At 48.3% G+C, this 20921-nt stretch overlaps 1 protein-coding gene across 5 annotated transcripts in view; it reads left to right on the forward strand.

The window, feature by feature from the left end:
- The window catches only part of bahcc1b (BAH domain and coiled-coil containing 1b), a 305394-nt gene that overhangs the window by 222965 nt on the left and 61508 nt on the right, over nt 1-20921 (forward strand). For all 5 annotated transcript variants that reach the window (XM_072483465.1, XM_072483467.1, XM_072483464.1 and 2 more), the window contains exons 16-20: nt 2918-3188; nt 4650-4895; nt 8191-8397; nt 9900-10258; nt 17034-17132. In XM_072483465.1, the coding sequence (XP_072339566.1) occupies nt 2918-3188; nt 4650-4895; nt 8191-8397; nt 9900-10258; nt 17034-17132 (1182 nt within the window). The remainder of the gene's footprint in view (nt 1-2917; nt 3189-4649; nt 4896-8190; nt 8398-9899; nt 10259-17033; nt 17133-20921) is intronic.

Below are 20921 nucleotides of genomic sequence, written 5' to 3' on the forward strand. Positions count from 1 at the left end.
GCCGCCTCGAACTGCTGCAGTCCCTGAGCTGTAGGTGCACCCACCGTGCTGTTAGGGATAGAGTTCCAGGATCCTGATCCAGGAAAACCTATTTTACTATGAGAGTAACTCCTGTTGAGATTCTAAGAAATGTTACATGGCCAAGATTGAGATATATTTTAAAAGTTGAAGAACTAAAACATTTTTCCCAACAGTTTGGCACAGTAGACCGCTTAAACAAAAAGCATTGATAAATCTGCAGCTTCAACAATGTCTGCACGTTCTCCCCGTCTGTGCGTGGGTTTCCTCCGGGTGCTCCTGTTTCCTCCCACAGTCCAAAGATGTGCAGATTAGGTGGATTGACCATGCTAAATTGCCCTTAGTGTCCAGTTGTGGAGTTGCTGGGTTACAGGGATAGGATGGAGGTGTGGACTTAGGGTGCTCTTTCCAAGGGCCAGTGCAGACTCAATGGGCCGAATGGCCTCCTTCTGCACTGTAACTTCTATGGTCTGTGGTCATTTAGCATTTGTGAGCTGTGAAAAACGTACTGAGCAGAGTGCATCTGATTGGGTTAACAGGCAGGATATGCTATAGCTGTATTAAATGGAAACTGACAAAGGTTTTTGTGGTAACAACACACTACAGCCAGTGTGAGTATATCAGGTGGGTGAACAGGAACAGAACTGTTGTGTTGCTGGGTTCCATTCCCATGTGTCCTCTTCCAGGTAACAGTTGTTCATTCAGGAATATACAATTAGGAGTCACAAACTGATTCCCAAGCTATGCTATATATCATTGATATTGATCCTCAAGTTCACACCTAACAATCAAATCTATTATGTATTTTACATTGCATTGAAGTAAATCTAATCAGTAGATGGATTCAATTTGTCTGTTTAGCCATCTCCTTTTGAAAGTGGGTACTTTGTTAGACTGTTTCCAAGTATATTGGAGTCCAATAATTTCATTTTGAATTTCCATTATAAACAACTCTCTTCCCTCATCTCCCTCAGTACTCCCGGATGTTGCAATTTGTCTCAGGAGTATAGCTTTTGAGCACATTTAGTCACTCTTCAAAAATGGACACAAGAACTGAATGCCAGAGGTGAGGTGAGAGCGACTGTTGACATCAAGGCAGCATTTGACCCACTATGGAATCAAGGAACCTTAGCAAAACTGGAGATAATGGGAGATGTAGGAAAATTCTCCACTGGTTTGAGTCATACCTGGCACAAAGGAAGATGGTTGTGGTAGTTGGCGATCAATCATCTCAGCTCCAGGACATCACAGCAGGAGTTCCTCAGAGTAGTGTCCTAGGCCCAATCATCTTCAGCTGCTTCATCAATGACCTTCCTTGAAGTATAAGGCAGAAGTGGGGATGTTTGCAGATGACATCACAATGTTCAGCACCATTCGTGACTCCTCATATAATGAAGCAGTCCATGTCCAAATTCCAAATGCAGCAGGACCTGGACAATGTCCAGGCTCGGGCTGACAAGTGGCAAGTAACATTTGCCTGACACAAGTGCAACGCAGTGACCATCTCCAACAAGAGACGATTGAACCATTGGCCATTGATATTCAATGGCATTACTATTCCTGAATCCCCCACAGTCATCAACCTGGGATTACCGTTGACAAGAAACTGAGCTGGACTAGCCATGTAAATACTATGGCTAACAAGAACAGTCTCCTCCAGCGAGTAACTCACCTCCTGACCTCCCCCCAAAGCCTGTGCACCATCTACAAGGCACAAGTCAAGAGTGTAATGGAATACTCGCCACCTGGATGAGGGTAGCTCCAAAAATACTCAAGAAGCTGGACACCATCCAGGACAAAGCAGCCCACTTGATTTCTACCTCTTCCACAAACATTCAATCCTTCCACCACCGACAAACAGTGGCAGCCCTGTGTACCATCTACAAGATGCACTGCAGGAATTCACCAAGGTTCCTAAGACAGCACCTTCCAAACCCACGCCCACTACCATCTGGAAGAACAAAAGCAGCAGATACCTGGGAACACTACCGCCTGGAGGTTCCCCTCCAAGTCACTCAACACCCTGACTTGGAAATATATCACCGTTCCTTCACTGTCGCTGTGTCAAAATCCTGGAATTCCCTCCCGAACAACACTGGGTGGTGCCTACAACGCAGGGACTGCAGTGGTTCAAGAAGGCAACTCACCATCACCTTCTGAAGGGCAACTAGGGATGGGCAATAAATGCTGGTCTAACCAGCGAAGCCCAAATCCCATAGATTAATTTTTAAAAAATTAGCTTTCATGTCATTTATATTGGAAAGTTATTCAGAAGATGTACCATAGACAGGCAGGAAAAGACCATCTGATCTATCAAACCTGTCCCAACCACAGTGACTGCAGCTACATGACCAAACAGTTCTGCTCTCTGACCACTCCTGCCCCTCCTTGTGATCGCCCGGGATAAGAAAAAAAACAAATTACTTTCTGTTTGAGCTATCTTAGCTTGTAGATGGCATGTTGCTCATCTCTTCCTTTTGTGAATTCATGTTCCTGCATTTCTCAATGCAGATGGCTGGAAGAATGTGCAAAGGCCTTTCTCATTCTGCATATCAGAACACTTGCGTTTTCTTTTGGAAAAATGCCTCATGTCCATCAGTGAATGATATCATGGGTGAAAAGCCCAGTGCAGAATTCATTTGACAGCAGTGTTCAGGCAGCATAAGATGGGGATATAATTTTAACAGATGAATTCGACCTTTCAAACCCTTAACATTACAATGTTGGGAAGAAACTGGTTAGCTTTCAGAGGTGCTGTTGGCAAAATGTAACATTGGCCTGAGATAGACTTTGGTATTGGAGTAATGAGCTGGTTCTCAAAATAAACACTGGGAACTTACATCAATGTAAATAAATGTCAGCACCTTTTAAGCTCACATGTAATATGGATTTCTTCTAGATTAAACCAAGAGCAAAAAAAGACACCCCTCAAACCAGCCTCACGTCGAAATTGGGAAAGTACAGCTCAAGGCCAAAGCAAAAAATACTGAGCAAAGTTGCAAATCAATCACATACGACAGCCATCCCAAAATCAGCCAACACCAGTCCTTTTCGAGGGAAAACATCGGCCCTGGCTGGCAAGGTTCAGAAACAACTGGGAAAAGCAAAGACTGCCTCAATACCACACAGCCAAGATCGAGCAAAACATATTACAGCAACTTCTGAAAAGGGTACGTGTGCTGTTAGACGATGTGGAACTCGGTCTCGAGTTTCAGAAATGAAATGGTGGCCACATGTCATAAAACTGCATGCACTCACTGCATGATTTAAAACCTGAAACAAATGCAGAAATGTGAGACATACACAGCAGCTTCGACTGCACAGGAGAGCATGGGCAAGTTAATAATTACGAGCGTAAGCTTTCGTTGCGGCCGGAGATATTTACATCGAAACAGATCAAAGAAATGAGTGAAAAAGTATACATTCTTCCTTCCTTGCACATACTTTTTAAAATTAAACTTATTGGGATGAATTTCTTCCTCCCCACCTGTGTGAATAGTTACTAACACTAAAGAGGGCCATGCTTAACACAAGTGCAAGAATTAACTAATCATTGTATTGGTATTTTTAAATTGTTCTGATCACAAAGTACTTTTTCCCCCCCATACTCTCATGTTGGAGTAATTGTATGACTTTGAAACACTCATTCTAGGGCAAACTTACAGATGACAGGAGCTTAATTTTAAATCTAGGTCACCTATGCACACAATCCTTTTTTCTTTTAAGATGCCGAAGAACTTAGGCTACCTGGAATTGTCCTTTGGAAACTTGGAAAAATGAGGCTATTTTACAAGAATTTTACCTGCCACAAATCTTTGGCACAGGCTGATAGGTTACTTAAAGATCATTTTCTTAAGGTGCATGTTTTTAAATTATTCAGTTTTATTTGGCAATCGCCTATGGCATTCCACATGTTGGGGGGGTGGGGGGGTGGGGAGGCAAGCCATCTTCAGATGAAGCAGGGTAGAGGGCTGGGTTAATGAACCAGAGCATATGGGTGGAATTTAGTTCCCATTTTAAATATCATTTGTTGGTGTAGTGTTCAATTGTTCTGTGATCGATTATTGGGGGGTCTGGTAACTGATCTATGCTCACTATGCTTGATTGATTAAGCCTGGGTGATGACTATGAGCTAAAGTAAACAGAAGATGCTAGAGCTGGGATGAGCAAGTATGCAGGCAATTTGTGACTGCAGAGATTTATATTTTAAAGCATTGTAAATACACCTGTTGCACACTTAGAAACCAGTGTCATCTCTACATTGCTCTGAGGACAAATCAAATATTTAAAATGTATAAAAATTTTGCACCTAATTTTATACATAATATTATGATTTCCTGTTAATATTGATAGTTGCATAGAAAGTTTTATAGGAGTGCAGAGAAGTAGAGTTGGTTGGAAGAGGAGGGAAAGACACAAGTGTGGCTCGTGAGAGGACTTAATGACAGTGTGACAGGATTACATAGGCAATTTCCATTGTGAATTTATAATGGAAAGGCTGGTACAAAAGTCTGATGAAGCATGACAACAGGAGTTAAGAGCTGTGTACACACATACTGCATGCAGATGCAAGCTTTGGAATGTACCACTGGACAACTAATTGAAGATGCCAACTTTATTTTCAATTACAGCTTTGAAAATAGAATCCGGAGAAGAAGATGGTTTATTGAGTAGTAAAGCTACATTGTCAAAAAATAAAGCGGCTCAGAAGGCGAACTCGGTCATTAAAAAGAAACCCGGTATTCAACAGAAGAGAAGGGCTGTTGGAGTCAAAGTGAGGAAAGTCGGCATTAAGAAGCAGAAACAGGAATGCCAAGCCACGGTGAATGAAAAGGAATGGGTGTCCACAGAGAGTGATGGTTTCTCTTCAGACGCTGGTATGCTGCTTATGGGCTCAATGCCTCATAGAACCACTTAGGAATTACAACATGGAACCAGGCCACATGGCACAAACGATCTGTCTTGGTGTCTATCCTCTAAGCAAGTAGTAATCCCATGTGCCCACCTTGTTTACAGGGTTCCTTATCTCCCTTTTTGTTCACCACCCAAGTTGATTTGGTCCCTGCTTCACTCATTAATTCTGGTGGTGCATTGTACAGATTTAAATCCCTCTGCATAAAATGTTGTTTCTGCTTTCTGTCCTAAATCTCATATCTAATTTTAAAATCTCTGTTCTCTCACTGTGCGCCAGTCTCTCTCTATCTGATAATTTTACGCGCTGTGATCCAATCACCCCGTAATCTTGCCTGTTCAGATAAAAACAGAGCCCAAATTTTCAAGTCTATCCTTGTCTTTCATTGCATAGGAAAATGTGTAATCTTTCTTTTTAAATAGCACATCCAAGGTAAGACACCACTCAATTAAAATGAAATAAATGAAAATCGCTTATTGTCACAAGTAGGCTTCAAATGAAGTTACTGTGAAAAGCCCCTAGTCGCCACATTCCGGCGCCTGTTCGGGGAGGCTGTTCCGGGAATTGAACTGTGCTGCTGGCCTGCCTTGGTCTGCTTTCAAAGCCAGCGATTTGACCCTGTGCTAAACAGCCCCTTAAAGAGTTTATAAACTTGCATTCCTGTTGACGTATGCACTCGTCAAAAGGGGAACCGTGGCGAAATAAGGGCCGGGATTCTCCGTTTCATGACGTTGGAATGGCGATTTGCCTTCAGGCGGAGAATCCAGCATTGGGCAAAATGTTCCGATGCTCTGGTCCCCTGCCGACGATGGGATTGAGGTTTGCGCCCTGCGGCAGCAGGAGGACGCAAATGGCTGAATTAAGACCCATTTGCATCCTATTAACGTGCTGGGCACCATGGGCGTCATTCTCCGACCCCCCGCCGGGTTGGAGAATGGCCGATGGCCGCCGTGAATCCCGCCACCGCCGAAGTCTCCGGTACCGGAGTTTGGGCGGGGCGGGAATGGGGCCGCGCCGGTTGACGGGACCCCCCGCTGGATTCTCCGGCCCGGATGGGCCGAAGTCCCACCCAGAAATTGCCTGTCCCGCCGGCATAAATCAAACCTGGTATTTACCGGCGGGACCAGGCGGCGTGGGCGGGCTCCGGGGTCCTGGGGGGGGGCGCGGGGCGATCTGACCCTGGGGGGTGCCCCCACGGTGGCCTGGCCCGCGATTGGGGCCCACCGATCCGCGGGCGGGCTTGTACCGTGGGGGCACTCTTTCCCTTCCGCCTCCGCCACGACCTCCACCATGGCGTAGGCGGAAGAGACTCTCCCCACTGCGCATGCGCGGGAAACTGACAGTGGCCGCTGACGCTCCCGCGCATGCGCCGGGAAACTGACAGCGGCCGCTGACGCTCCCGCGCATGCGCCGCATTTCCGCGCCAGCTGGCGGGGCAACAAACGCCATTTCCGCCAGCTGGCGGGGCGGAAATCCCTCCGGCGTCAGCCTAGCCCCTCAATGTTGGGGCTAGGCCGCCAAAGATGCGGTGCATTCTGCACCTTTGGGCCGGCGCGATGCCCGTCTGATTGGCGCCGTCTTTGGCACCAGTCGGCGGTTATCGCGCCGTTGGGGGAGAATTTCGCCCCATATTTTCCACGCCCGCGTGATTCTCTGGTCCTCTGGGCAGGATTGGTGCAGGTCTTTACAAACGTGGCCCTGATGTGGTGGAACACGCCGTGGGCCAAAAGGGTAATTCTTTAAATGAGTTATCCCACAGTCCATTGGAGGCTCCCCGCCCCCCCCCCCCTCCCCCACAATGCAAGACCTGCCCACCCCACCAGACCCTCCCACCACCCTCACCCCCCCCTCCCCCCCTCACCAAAACCCCCCAAATTACAGCGACTCCTGCCTGAAATGCCCCTGAAAGAGAGACCCCTGCCTGGAAGCCCCCTTAAGAGAGACCCTTGCCTGGAACCTAGAGAGCAGTCCAGGCAGATGCAGTGAGAAAAATAATTGCTTTAAAACTCACCTGTGTAATACAGCTGCTGGCTCAGGCAGAGACAGCAGCACCTGTCAATTCCTGAAAAGCTGTGAAACCAGTTCGGTGCTTTAAGTGCTCTCACTCCCCATTTTTCTCTGCAGAAAGCACTGAACTGTCTTTGATGTGTTCCAGGAGCTGTCAATCATAGCTATATGTTTATAAACATTGCCTTAGTTTCACAGTTGGGTACTTAATAGCCATTCAAGCGTGAAGGGATATGAATGAAACAATGCAGACAGCTGGGTGTGTTGGAAGCTGTCAATCACGGCCCAGTGAAAACAATTTCACAGAGATATGAATGAAAGGCTTGCAGATCAAAGGTCTGAATGGGTTTACGCCCAGCTGACTGGTTTCCTCTTTTGAGGAATTGACAGGTACTACTTCCTGTGTCTGTGTCAGCAGGTGTATTGCCCAGGTGAGTTTTAAAGCAGCAATTTTTTTTCAGTGCCTCTGTCTGGACTGCTCCCTGGCTTCCAGGCAGGGTCGCTCTATGGGAGATCTCTGTTGGGGGTCTCTATAATTGAGGGGGCTCTAGTGGGGTTCTCTGTAATTGGGGTGTCTCTGGTGGGAGTCTGTCTTATCGGGGCCTCTGGTGGGGGGGGGGGGGGGGGGGGCGGTGGTCGGGTCACCCTCTCTGTGGTGGGGAAGAGGAGTGGGTCACCCAGAACATCCCGGGGGTGGTGGGCTGAATTGTGGTGCAGGAGGAGGGGGGTCCCTGACCTCGCTATCGGGCCGCCAGCTCAAAATGGCGGCCCGATAGCAGGAGGCACTAGACAATTTCTCGAAATTCCCGCCATGCTGAAGTTTGTGAAGGATTGTGACTCACTTTTGGGTTTGCACACCCAGCGTGGGTCAAATCAGGTGCGATCCAGCAGAAAATAGTCTCTCAAATGGAGAATCCGTTTCAGGAAAAATTGACACCTTGAATTGTAGATCTTATTGACAGTTTAAGACGTGACCAAGCCGGCTATAGGGTTTTGCCAAGTGGTGAACATTTGTCCAGTAGTTTGTCTTCGCAGTCACCCATTGTCAGAACAAACCCTGCTACATGAACATCACCTTCAACATTGCATTTTGTCTAAACAATTAAAGTATTCAAGAATAATCGGATGGACACGTGCACAATCTTGATCGTACTAGGGGCTTTTCACAGTAACTTCATTGCAGTATTAATGTAAGCCTACTTGTGACAATAAAGATTATTATTAATGTTTTTTCCCACTTTTCTCTGGTTCAGATATGAGTGAAGATGACGACAACTATAACAGTGCTGATGGCAGTGATGTCATCGCCGACCTGCCAATCAAAGACTCCAACCTGGGGCTGCGCACCGAATACTCAACCACTCTTGCTGCAACTGACATTGATCCGTCGCCTTCCTCTGTCGTGAAGCTGGAAGCCAATCAGAAAGCGAAGAAGAAAAAGGAAAGGCAAGGCCTCCTGGGTAAGTCACAGGTCACGCCTGGAAGATTAGGTCAGAGGTTGGAAATTCTGAGGCGAGTTACTCGCCTCCTGACACCCCAAATCCTGTCCGCCATCTTACACGGAATGTCAGGACTGTGATGGAATGCTTCCCACTTACTCGGGTGAGTGCGGGTCCAATGAACACTCGAGCTCGGTGCCATCCAAGACAAAACAGCCCATTTGATGACACCCGTCCACCACCTTAAACAATGACACCCTCCAACTTTGGTGCCCAGTGGCAGCAGTGTGTACCATCTACAAGATGCACCTGCAGCAACTCGCCAAACCTCCTTCCACAGAATCTGCCAAACCCACATCTTCTGCCACCTAGAAGGGCAAGGGCAGGAGACACATGGGAACAGCACCACCTGCAAGATCCCCTGCAAGTTCCTCACCATCCTAACTTGGAAATATATTGCCGTTCCTCCAAGTTGGGTCCAAATCCTGGAACTCTCTCTCCAACAGCACCCTTGGGTGTACCTGAACCACATGGACTGCAGCGGTGCATGAAAGCAGCTCACCTCCGCCTTTTCAAGGGCACGTAGGGATGGGCAATAAATGTGGGCCGAGCCAGTCACTCCCAAATCTCAGGAATCTTGCAGGTGCATCTTGTAGATGGTACACACTTTTTTTAAAAACTCCCTCAGATCCGAACAACCACACACTGAACAGAGTGCTCACTTTGACTTTAAAATGCTTGGCGGTCGGTGAGTTTCCCCTCTTTAAATCTACTTCTTGCAGCCCATTCAATTAAGTATGACGTCCACACACGAGTGAGAGCCAACTGTCAAAAAAACAACCATAAAAGTTCCAAACAAAAGCCTCATAAATGTACTTTGCAATAAAATCTGTTAATAGGGACCACCTGCCACATGTAACCACAACTGCATATTTCCATTCCCAGTTATGATTTTATTATTAGGGGGAAAAAAAACATGTCCATAGGATACTTGCATGGTCGGCACGTGGCCTAGAACGCCTTCCAAAGCACTCCAAGAGCTGCTGCTGCTGCTTATAAACAATGATAGAGGGATTTAGTTTATTCAAATCTCATTTCACTTCACAGCTGTGCAGCGGGACCACCTACAAATACGGACTAATTCTGCAGCAGCCATGCACGGTCACTGTTGACAGATGCCACTGTGTGAAAGCACAACCCCCCCCCACCCCCAGCTCCTCCTATCCACAAATCGCCTCAGGGAAGCTCACAGAGTTGAGCTAAATATCTACGGTGATCTAACTGCCTCAGCCCTTCAGCTTCTAATTGTACTCTGCCGCCTTTGTCAGCGTTTGCTGCGATTCTCCTCACTGTTCTGCTCCTCCTGAGCCGGGCTGGATTGAAGGCCACCGGAGGCAGATTCCTTGCGTTTGATGAATGGGCTTGGGCGTCGGATGAGGGGAAATGGGGGTGAGGCCCTGCTCTGCCTCTTTGGGCTGGCCGGCCAGCGCGTGAATTGTGAATTCCTCTCCTTGTGTTTCCAGGAACTCTCGGATTTTCTAACGCAGATGGAGATGTGAAGATTAAAAAGCGCCCTGCCAAGCACGGCCTGGAATCTAGCAACGCAGTCAAAAAGACTGAGAAGCTGCCGGCAATTAAGAAGAAAGTGCTGAAAGCAGGCGGGAAGAATAAAAAGCTGAAGAACACCAAGGGGGGGGCGGAGGTGACAATTTGGCGGCGTTTTGAATCTGATCTGGGGCCCCTGCTGCACAATGAGCGATTACTACCCTGTGATTCTTCTGTGCCTGCAAAATTGGCATCCAGGAGGCAGGTCAAGAAAGGTTCTGCTGACCGGTGTAAAAACGTCACCAGAAAGAGCAAAGTACTACAAGCTACTTTTAAGGTTGGTTTTAGGAAAAGCGACGCACTTCAAATGTAAACTAAATGTTCTACATCATTCCAACCCCCCCCCCCCCCCCCCCCCCCCCCGACCGTTATGCACTCTGTGGCTCCAGGCATTTTACGGGTAAGTTGCTCAACCTCAAAGGTTTCAATAATTTTCAGTTTCATGTCTTAGTGGCAGTCTCCTCAGGCCAAGTCCAGTGCCTCTGCCGGGTTTGACTCTTTCCCCAGATTAAAAAAAGACAATGCAAACTTTAATTTGTTTTTAACCCCCCTGCGATATTTCCACTTTCAGCAGTTTCCCTTAACACTTCCTTACCCGTGTTTAGCTGAAAGGCTGGAACATATTAACAACAGTCCTTTCTCAGCTGCTGCACACTGATTCCTCGTTTCAGACGACAGGAAGCCATTTTGCACAGTGGGATGGATTTCCTTGAGGACTAGTCCCAGTAGTGTCACCACAAGCACCTCGGTCACCGACCAGCATCACTCATCCATTGAGGGTAACCAAATCCTAAAGTTACTTAATGTGCCGATGAGGATTCCAGCCAGCCCTGTATTCTGTCACTCTGCTCCCCTGGCACCATCTCCAACTTTAAATCTCCCTGTATCGCATACAACAATAGCATAACAGATTTCCCTCTGAATTTTCCTGACTCCTACTGTTTGAGCAGCAGTCCTCAAGTTCTGTGTTTTGCAGTGATAGCTCAGCCATGACTGGAGGCTAGCAGAGCAGAGAATCTCTGGCATGAGCCCAAAGCCTGCTACTGTGTGATACAGTGTATTAGTACAGCAGTCTGCTGTGCTGATCGGATTGCCAGAATCTTAAAGCTAAACTGCCCACAATTTAACCAAAAAAAATGAAGCGGTGGCATCTTAGATGTTTCACCAATTCTCTGTATGTCTGTCCGCTTTAGATTAGTAAAGCTCGATTTCAAATTGCGACAGAAAGCTCCAGTGCGATGGCTGGAACAGGTAATGCTCCCCCCCCCCCCCCCCCCCCCCAACCCCGACTGTTAAATCCTGGGCCTCATCTACAATCCACAACTCTTGACACCGGCCCAAAACCAGCAGGAAAGAGTTTGGCAGCTGGGTGGGGGTGCCCAGAGTGGTGATGGTCGGCGGGGTGGTGGGGCGGTGACAGATCTAGGCTCTTCCTCTGACCCATGGAGATGATCCACAGCAACGTATAGAATGATTGGTGAGGAGGGAGGGTGTGGGTAAGTCTACAATCAGGGGATGGAGGAGTTTCTGGAGGAGGTCGGCCCAATGTACACTTTTGGGTCGAGGAGGGATATTTCTGCTCCCCCTGGGATACCGGGAAACTTTAAAATGGAAAATTCAATCAGGAGCCACCTGTGAGCACAAACCTTGCTATTTAAATTTTTGAGTTTAAGCAGGTAAAAACTGTGGACGCACAAATTTAACTCCTGATCATCGTGTACCCCCTGCCCCCACCCTTGCTATCTCGACAGTCCAGGGATTGAAATTGGCCCAATAGTTTTGACTTTCATTCAATTGTCTTAAAATTTAAATGTTTTTAAATTGACTGCTCACTCTCTCCCACAACTCCCCATTTCCACAAATCCCTCCTATCCTAAACACCAAGCTCCGGATCGAAATCTGTTCCTTTGACACCAGCCACTTGCATTTCCTCCACTTCCCCCACCTTTGTTTGCCACCCAGGAACTCCCTGCCTGAACCACTCTCTCTCTCTCTCTCTACCTCCAAAATCCCACTTACAATCCACCTATTTGACAATAAAGCCTTTGCTCTGCTCACCCCCCATATCTCCATTTTGAGTTCAGTGTTCACTTTTTCCAATGCTGTGAGATTGTTTTCTGCATACAAAAGGCTGCGTAAATCTAGGTAATTGTTGCTGTTGGGACTTGCTAATAACTGTGTGCCTTGGAAGCAAGGTGGACTGGCTTCCATGTTTCTATTTTGTCTGTGACTGTACATGGCTGATTTAGCACAGGGCTAAAGAGCTGGCTTTTAAAGCAGACCAAGGCAGGCCAGCAGCACGGTTCGATCCCCGAACCAACCTCCCCGAACAGGCACCGGAATGTGGCGACTAGGGGATTTTCACAGTAACTTCATTTGAAGCCTACTTGTGACAATAAGCGATTTTCATTTCATTTCACATTCATTTTTGACTGCAATTTACCCGACACGCAATTCCTTACACTATTTATTTGTTTACAAATCTTGTCGCTCCCTGCTGGGCTGAATCACGATGATGGCATATTTGTGGTAGGCTTTACTCCGTGCTGACCGGCAACATTTTCATTTCCAATAAATAAGTTTTAAAAACTCCCTTTGAGTAGTTAGCAGCCAAAGTTGAGTCGGCCATCTGTTCAGCAGGGGAAAGAGGGTGAGGGATGACGTCAAAGTGAGATCAGACCTCCTTCGATCCTGTCAGATATACCAAATACCTTTTGAGTAGATCTCTAACTGCGCAAAGTGAAGAGGTGAAGAGTCTCGGTGTGAGCACAAGCCAGAATTTCCCATATTGTACTTGGAGTGAGTTATTCAGACGGGCAAATTTCTGAGGAGTGCTAAATATTTTAAAGTGGTGTACATTTTCTTTTTCTTCTGGATAAATTTAGAGTATCCAATTATTTTTCAAATTAAGGGGCAATTTAGCGTGGCAAATTCACCTACCCGCCACATAGTTGGGTTGCGGCGGGGGGTGGGTGAGACCCACGCAGACACAGGGGGAATGTGCAAACTCCACACGGACAGTGACCCAGGGCTGGGATCGAACCCAGGTCCTCGGCGCCGTGAGGCAGCAGTGCTAACCACTGCGCCACCGTGCCGCCCCTCAGTTGTGTAGATTTTCATCATTTCTTTTTATAACCCCACAGCTTTAACTCACTGAGTAAAGACAAAATAAATGGCGCAGATTTTAGATGACAGAAAACCAGCCTGTTTGTAATACACCTAAGGGTTAATGACCATTGACTGGTGTTTTACGTTAGGAGGTTCTTCAAAGACCTGCCATGGGCTTTGTAACATTTGCTCTTCATTTTGCTATAATTAGAAATTTCACGGTCGGGTTGTTGCACTGGTGCAGGGCCCTCACCTTACATCACTGTGGTCAAGAAATTAAGTCCCAGCAATCCGTCAGAAATATGAGTAGCTTAAAGACTTATCAGCTCGGCTTTCAAGACTGATCATGCCATCATCACAGAAACTGACTCTGTCGTATGCTTCAGTAGTCGCACAACTTGCAATGTGGCAAACCTCCTAATCCCATTACCTCACAATCCTATTTTCAGTGATGGCAGAGGTAACAGTGGAATAATGAGCTATCACTAGTCAAATAACACTGGTTATTTGTGCACCGCGAAAAGTTTGAAAGCCAGCGCATAAACAGAACAAGATTACACTTCATATTACTCTGCAAATATAGGGCGGGATTTTACGGTTTCCCCCCACTGGCGTCAGCCCACAGCCTGCCTGCCCCCCCCCCCTTCACTTGGAGCTGGAGACAAAAAAGATCCTATGCACCTGCACAAAAAGGGAAAACTCAGAAAGGGTGCAAAATCCCTGGGAGAAGTGAGGGAGACAGGGATAGGTTGAAAAAAACAGGAGAGACGACAAAGAGAAGTTAAAACCCAAGTTCCCAGTGAAGGAAGAAAGCAGAGAAAATAGGAGGTGTGCCTCAAAACATTTATTTAGTATTAAGGTGTGCCATGGCATATAAAAGGTTGGGTGGGAATCACAGCAGCAGAAGGTACAGGAGTGGAGCTGACTCCATTCCCGATCTTTACACATCTCTGTCCCGGTCTTTACACATCTCCAGGCTGACTCTGACTCTGGGTCATGTGCCTCTTTGCACCACTGTGTGGGCGATACTGTAATCAGTCCAACGTTAACCCTATGTGTACCAGACCCAACTAAAACAATCCTGAACCTGGCCTCTGTCAATTCTTCTTCTTTGGAAACTGCCTGTTGCACCCACAAGGGCCAGAGCTTGAATCTAATGCTGCTGGGTCTTGGGAGCGGCCAGCCATTCGGCGCTTTAAACGGTTGCCAGGCAGCCGGTATCTATGAGTATGCGTTGCTTGTCGACATTTCAGGTGGCAGGGCAGGAAAACCCGCCACCTAAAAGATCCTCCTACTAGTAACAGAAAGGGTAAGAGCACAGGAATTTCTAGATGAGGAAAGACCAAAGTTCACCTAGTTCAACTTCCACCACCCTGGTAATTGCAGCTATAACAATAATCGAGTTGTCAAATAATTATGGAGATCAATCTCTATCAATTATTTGACAACAGACTCGGACATGACATGAGAAAACGCAAGTGTCGTAGACCTTTAGGACCAAAGGTCCAAAGTTACCATTTTCCTCCCAAGCACAAGATCAAGAAAGTTTTGACCCATTCTGTAACTCTTTATTTGAATTGGACAATTGGAGAGAAGTAGGGCATGATGTAATGGAAATGAAACAGAGTTCCATGCTGAGTGCGTTTGGTCGGGTGTTTCCCAGCGCTGGCCGAGAGCAACCCCGCTATTAAACGGGACTCTGCTTCATTTCTGGGCCTTGGTGAGGGACACCCCACCGAAGCCACACTTAGTCCCATTTCCTGCACTGACAAACTCCTCTAGACACACCATAACAGCCCCCAGACACCGCACACCCCCCCCCCCCACCCCACCCGAACACCACAACTTACCAATGAGGGGTTTTCTCAAGCCCCCACTGCACCTCACAAGGGCATGGCACCCCTAGACCCAATTCCCGGCCCAGGCAAGATGCCACCTGGGCACTGCCAGCTTGGCACCCTGCCAGTGTGGTAGTGCCACCTTGGCAGTGCCAGGTGGCATCTGGGTGACATTGCCTAGGTGCACTGTCAGGGTGCTAGGCTGGCAGTGCCACAGTGCATGGGTGGCATCAGGAGTGCAGGGCATCACCCTGCCCAGAGCTCGACCACCCAGGGGCACCCGATCGCCTGGCCCCTCCCCAAGTGCCAGCAGACCTGGTCCACGTTGGTTGGGACCAGTGCTAAAGGGTGCTTACTCGGGGTCTCCGATGCAGTATGTTAGGTAACTCCGGCACAAGCATATTCAAGTGAGCCTGACTGCACACTTGAATATGCAAATCTGGATACCACCCATTTTGCGCGGGATCCTGATCGCGACACCTTGCGATATCCCGATAAATCTCTCGAGGCATAACAAGGCCGTTTAATCTCACGAGAGGCCTTACGCAAAATTTAACAGCCCCATCGTATCCTGAGTCGGGTGTGACAAGGCTGGTAGATCACGGCAGCACAGTGGTTAGCACCGTGGCTTCACAGCGCCAGGGTCCCGGGTTCTATTCCCGGCTTGGGCCACTGTCTGTATGGAGACTGCACATTCTCTCTGTGTCTGCGTGAATTTCCTCCAGATGCTCCAGTTTCCTCCCGCAAGTCCCAAAGACGTGCTTGTTAGGTGAATTGGACGTTCTGAATTCTCCCTCCGTGTACCCGAACAGGCGCCGGAGTGTGGCGATGAGGGGTTTTTCACAGTAACTTCATTGCAGTGTTAATGCAAGCCTACATGTGACACTGATAAAGATTGTTATTATTATCATTATTACAAGGGTTCAAATCCCTCCACGGCAGCTGGTAGAATTTAAATTCAATCAATAATCTGGAAATGAAAAGTTAGCCTCAGTAATAGTGATCGTGAATCATTGTCGATTGTTGTGTACATCCATCTGGTTCACTAATGTCCTTTAAGGAAGGAAATCTGCTGTCCTTGCCTGGTCTGGCCCCCATGTGGGGCGGGATTCTCCACTCCCGCGCCGGTTGGGAGAATCTCCTGGGCCGCCAAAATTTCCCGGGACGCCGGTCCGATGCCCTCCCGCGATTCTCCCAAGCGGCGGGAACGGCCCCGTCTGTTCCGCAGGCCGGAGAATCGCCGGAGACACCCAAAATGGCGATTCTCCGGCACCCCCACTATTCTCAGGCCCAGATGGGCTGAGCGGCCAGGCCAAAACGGCGGGTTCCCCCCGGCGCCGTCCACGCCTGGTCGCTGCTGTCGAGAACAGCGTGGGAACGCTGGGGGTGCGGCCTGCGGGGGGGGGGGGATCCTGCACCGGGGGGGTACCTCAAATGTGGGATGGCCCGGGATCGGTGCCCACCGATCGTCGGGCTGTCCTCTCTGAAGGAGGACCTCCTTCCTTCCGCGGCCCCGCAAGATCCGTCCGTCTTCTTGCGGGGCGGACTCGGAGAGGACGGCAACCATGCATGCGCGGGTGACGCCAGTTATGCGGCGCCGGCCGCGTCATGTATGCGGCGCCGCCTTTATGCGGCGACAAGGCCTGCCGCGTGTAGATGACGCGGCCCCGCTCCTAGCCCATTATCGGGCCCTGAATCGGTCGGGATAGGGGCCGTTTCACGCCGTTGTGAACCTCGACGGCGTTCACGACGGCGTGGGCACTTCGGCGCGGGAGTGGAGAATCCCACCCGTGACTCCAGACCCACAACGTTGACTCTTAATGCCCCTCTGAAATGGCCCAACAAGCCATGGCAATTAGGGGTGGGCGACAAACACTGGCCTTGTCAGCAACACCCGTATCCCTGGAAAGAATAATAATGGAGGGAAAAAGGATGCCTGAGCAGAGAGGGTTTTTTGCACTGATTGTTAATGATGTCTCACAGGTTGACTGCATCCCTTGGAACAAATCTTCTGTCAATGAAACTTCCGCATGGGTTTTGATTTTATTTTGTAATTGAATCCAAACCTCACATACTGACACTTGCACTTTTGTTTCTCTACGTCAGAAATCAAGTGGACTGTGCCTTGCGCAGAAAGGAGGCAACCCTACTGAATATAATCGGAATAAGCTGAACAAACTAAAGAGCAAACTGCCAGTGAAAGAGGTGAGGAGACTAAGCAGGCAGCACCTTTATTCAATGGCAAACTATCTCTGTAAATGAATCACTAGCCCTGAATCCCCCGAAGAAACAGGGGCGAAATTCTCCCCAAACGGCGCGATGTCTGCCGACTGGCGCCCAAAACGGCGCCAATCAGACATGCATTGCGCCGCCCCAAAGGTGCGGAATGCTCCGCATCTTTGGGGGCCGAGCCCCAACATTGAGGGGCTAGGCCAGCGCCGGAGGGATTTCCGCCCCGCCAGCTGGCGAAAACGGCGTTTGTTGCCCCGCCAGCTGGCGCGGAAATGACATGTCGGGGCGGCACATGTGCGGGAGCATCAGCGGCCGCTGACAGTTTCCCGCGCATGCGCAGTGGGGAGAGTCTCTTCCGCCTCCGCCATGGTGGAGACCGTTGCGGAGGCGGAAGGGAAAGAGTGCCCCCACGACACAGGCCCGCCCGCGGATCGGTGGGCCCCGATCGCGCGCCAGGCCACCGTGGGGGCACCCCCCGGGGTCAGATCGCCCCGCGCCCCCCCCCCCCAGGACCCCGGAGCCCGCCCACACCGCCTTGTCCCGACGGTAAATAGGTACTCTAATTTACGCCGGCGGGACAGGCAATTTCTCGGCGGGACTTCGGCCCACCCGGGCCGGAGAATCGAGCGGGGGGGCCCGCCAACCGGCGCGGCCCGATTCCCGCCCCCACCAAATATCCGGTACCGGAGACTTCGGCAACCGGCGGGGGCAGGATTCACGGCGGCCAACGGCCATTCTCCGACCCGCTGGGGGGGGTCGGAGAATGACGCCCCAGGAGTCGGTTCATTTTTCAGCGACCCTTTATTTGAATAAACTATTTAAAAATGATTTGATAAAGTACAGAGGGAAACATGAACAATCAATAAACAAAAACTGAGAATAGTTCTTCATTAAATGATTGAACAAAATGAATTAACGTGCAGAAAATCTATTAAAGGCAGGCAAATACACCTGAGACAATGCACCCAAATTAGTGACTTATCAAAATATGTTTTTATTCTTGTTCGCCTGTGTACTTTTAAGATGCGCATTTAAAGAGAATTGGGTTGAGAATGTTGGGTGTCAAAATAGTTTCCCTAATGTGGTTCCACTCCTGAAAGTGTATTAACCTTTCATTAAATAACTTGATAATGTGTACAGCTCAGGATTAAATTAGGGACCGATCTGAAATGTGTGGAATGGGATTAATGCTTGCAAATGACTCCATCGTTCCGTGCTCAGCTTGCTTAGTTTTCTTGCAACCCTTCGCAAATACTGTCCATTATTCGACTAATCTCAGCGGTCATCTCCCATAATATGTGTGAAGATAACAGAACAAAAATAGCCAATTGTTTTTCTGATTTTGGAATTATTTATCCAGCTCCTCAACCACTTTATAGTCTAGCCAACAGTATCCAATTCAAACAGATTATCTAATAAGGAGCATTCAAACCCTCCAACCTAATATTCATTCTCTCTCTCTCTCTCTCTCTATATATATATATAAATAGATCTTTCCCTTGGGGAAAGAATTCAATCCTTTTTTAAAGAATTATTTTTATTAAGGTATTTATAAATAAACATCAAACACAACCACAACCAAGATCAAAAAGATAACCAAAAGGTAACAAACAGGAGATCACATCATAACTCAATGAATAAGCACAGCCCGCCCTCCCTACCATACAATCCACCCTCTCTGTCTCCAGGCGAACCCTTCCATCGGCCCTCTTAAGGCGAGTTTAATTTTCTCCAACCAGAGGAAATCCACGAGGTCGCTCACCCATACAGTTTCTGTTCAATGGTAACCCCCAGGGTTGTTGATGGTGGGGGATTAGGTGTCAGCAATGCCATTGAATTTCAAAGGGAGATGGTTAGATTATTTCTTGCTGGAGGTGGTCATTGTTTGGCGCCTGTGTGGCACGAATGTTCGAGCCAGGGAGAGTGAGTTACAGGCATGGGACAGACAGTCCATGGGTCTTTGTAGCTCATTGTGTGGGTGACTAGTGCAGCACCATCAGCACAGAGGAGTTCGCTGATCAGGATGTGATGTAATTTTGTCTTTGATTTCAGCCTTGATAGATTGTAGACCTTGCTGTCTGATCCAGTGTGCAAGGAGTCAGACTCCTTCCATATCTGCAGGGGAGGCAAAGGTCAGGAGCATGGAAAAGAAGTTGCCAAACAGAGTGTGCATTAGGACACAGGCCCGTTACACTCCAGCCTTCACTCTGGACCTGTCTGAAATGGTGCCATCAAATTGTACAGTGCAGCACATGTTGGCATGGAAGAAACAGATGAGACTGAGGAGCTTTGATGGACAGACAATTTTCTCCAAAATCTTGTTCGGATCCTGCTCTGCATACACTGACGAATTACTTCGTAATACCTATGAAACTAAGTTAAAGGGGAAAATGCTGTTTCCCAGCCTTTTCTTGTGGCTGGCGTATCTGCCACCTTGGAAACCGCACTCTGCTTTCAGGTACTCTCTGACTGTAAGTAGATGGAGTTTTTCCAAGTATGACCCTTCTCCATGATGCTAAGGAGTGAGATGTCCCTGTAGTTATCGCAGTCGCCTCTGTTGCCTTTCTTTTTGTATAGTGTGATCATTTTTTGCATCATTTATCTCCTGTGGAATGGATCTAACATTGCGATGGAGAAGGAAAAGGTCACCGAGGTGTGACAATAGATGGGACTTTCTACACTTGAACAGTTTGGTTGGGGTTCCACCCTTGGCAGGTGCCTTTCTGTTTTCTAAGTGATCTATGGCCTTCTCAAGCTCTAATAATGAGGATTCTTCATCTAACTCATCCATGACAGGAAGCTGCAAGAGAGCATTTAACGCAAAATGAGAGATGTCCACCTCACAGGAATACAGATCACAGTCATGATCAGCACCAGAAGGACATCTGATTATTTCTGTCAGCAAGTGCATCACACGATTTGGTGATTTCAAAAGGGCAACTTTGTTGATGGTAGGACCAAGTGCCCTTATTCATCGCACGTAGATTTTCATTGTCACAGGCAGCTTGGATGTTTTGACACAAATGAACTCGGTCTTTATTTGTGCAGTATCGCTCTATATTTTGCCCGGCTTTCTTGGCTACTTTCAGGCCATGCAGTTTCAGTGTTGGGTTCAATGTGCAACATGTACGCTTTGTATTTTTGCATCAATGTCAAATGCGATCCCACTAGAGCAGTTCTGAAACCAGTCCTTGTTGAGAGTTCGGTCTATACCAAATTATGCTTCTGCTGATTCACCGATGATTGAACTCAGTAACTTCCGAATTTCTTCAATACCAGCGTTGGTGCTTCCTGGTAAACCTTTGGTGGGTAGCGGTCATACCAGTGACAGTATGAAGTGCTGGTATTTGGCATCGTTATTTGTGAAAGGAATGTTGATATATGGCGGGCCGTCAGGTTTTGGAGTTGTGAAACGTTTTGGGTGCAGGGGGTGCACCTTCACTCTGCTACTGACGAGAGAGTGGTCAGAGTCGCAGTCTGCGCGGTGATAGGAGCAGGCGTGGAGAACACTGAGCAGATCACACACCGTGATGACCAGGTTCAGTTGGTGCCAATGCCCAGGCCTTGGGTGATACCATGATACCTTATGGTAATGTCTGCCCTGATAACGGGTGTTGGTAATGCAGAGTACATTCTGGGCACAAAGCTCAAGAAGGCATTACCCGTTATCATTGATCTCGCCCACCCCAGGATGGTCGCGGCAAGTTGGCCATGAATCACTCTCTGCCCTTACACGTACAGCGAAGTCACCCAGGGTGAATG

The sequence above is a fragment of the Scyliorhinus torazame genome, chromosome 18 (genome assembly GCF_047496885.1).
Source record: "Scyliorhinus torazame isolate Kashiwa2021f chromosome 18, sScyTor2.1, whole genome shotgun sequence".
In the NCBI taxonomy this organism is placed as follows: domain Eukaryota; kingdom Metazoa; phylum Chordata; class Chondrichthyes; order Carcharhiniformes; family Scyliorhinidae; genus Scyliorhinus; species Scyliorhinus torazame.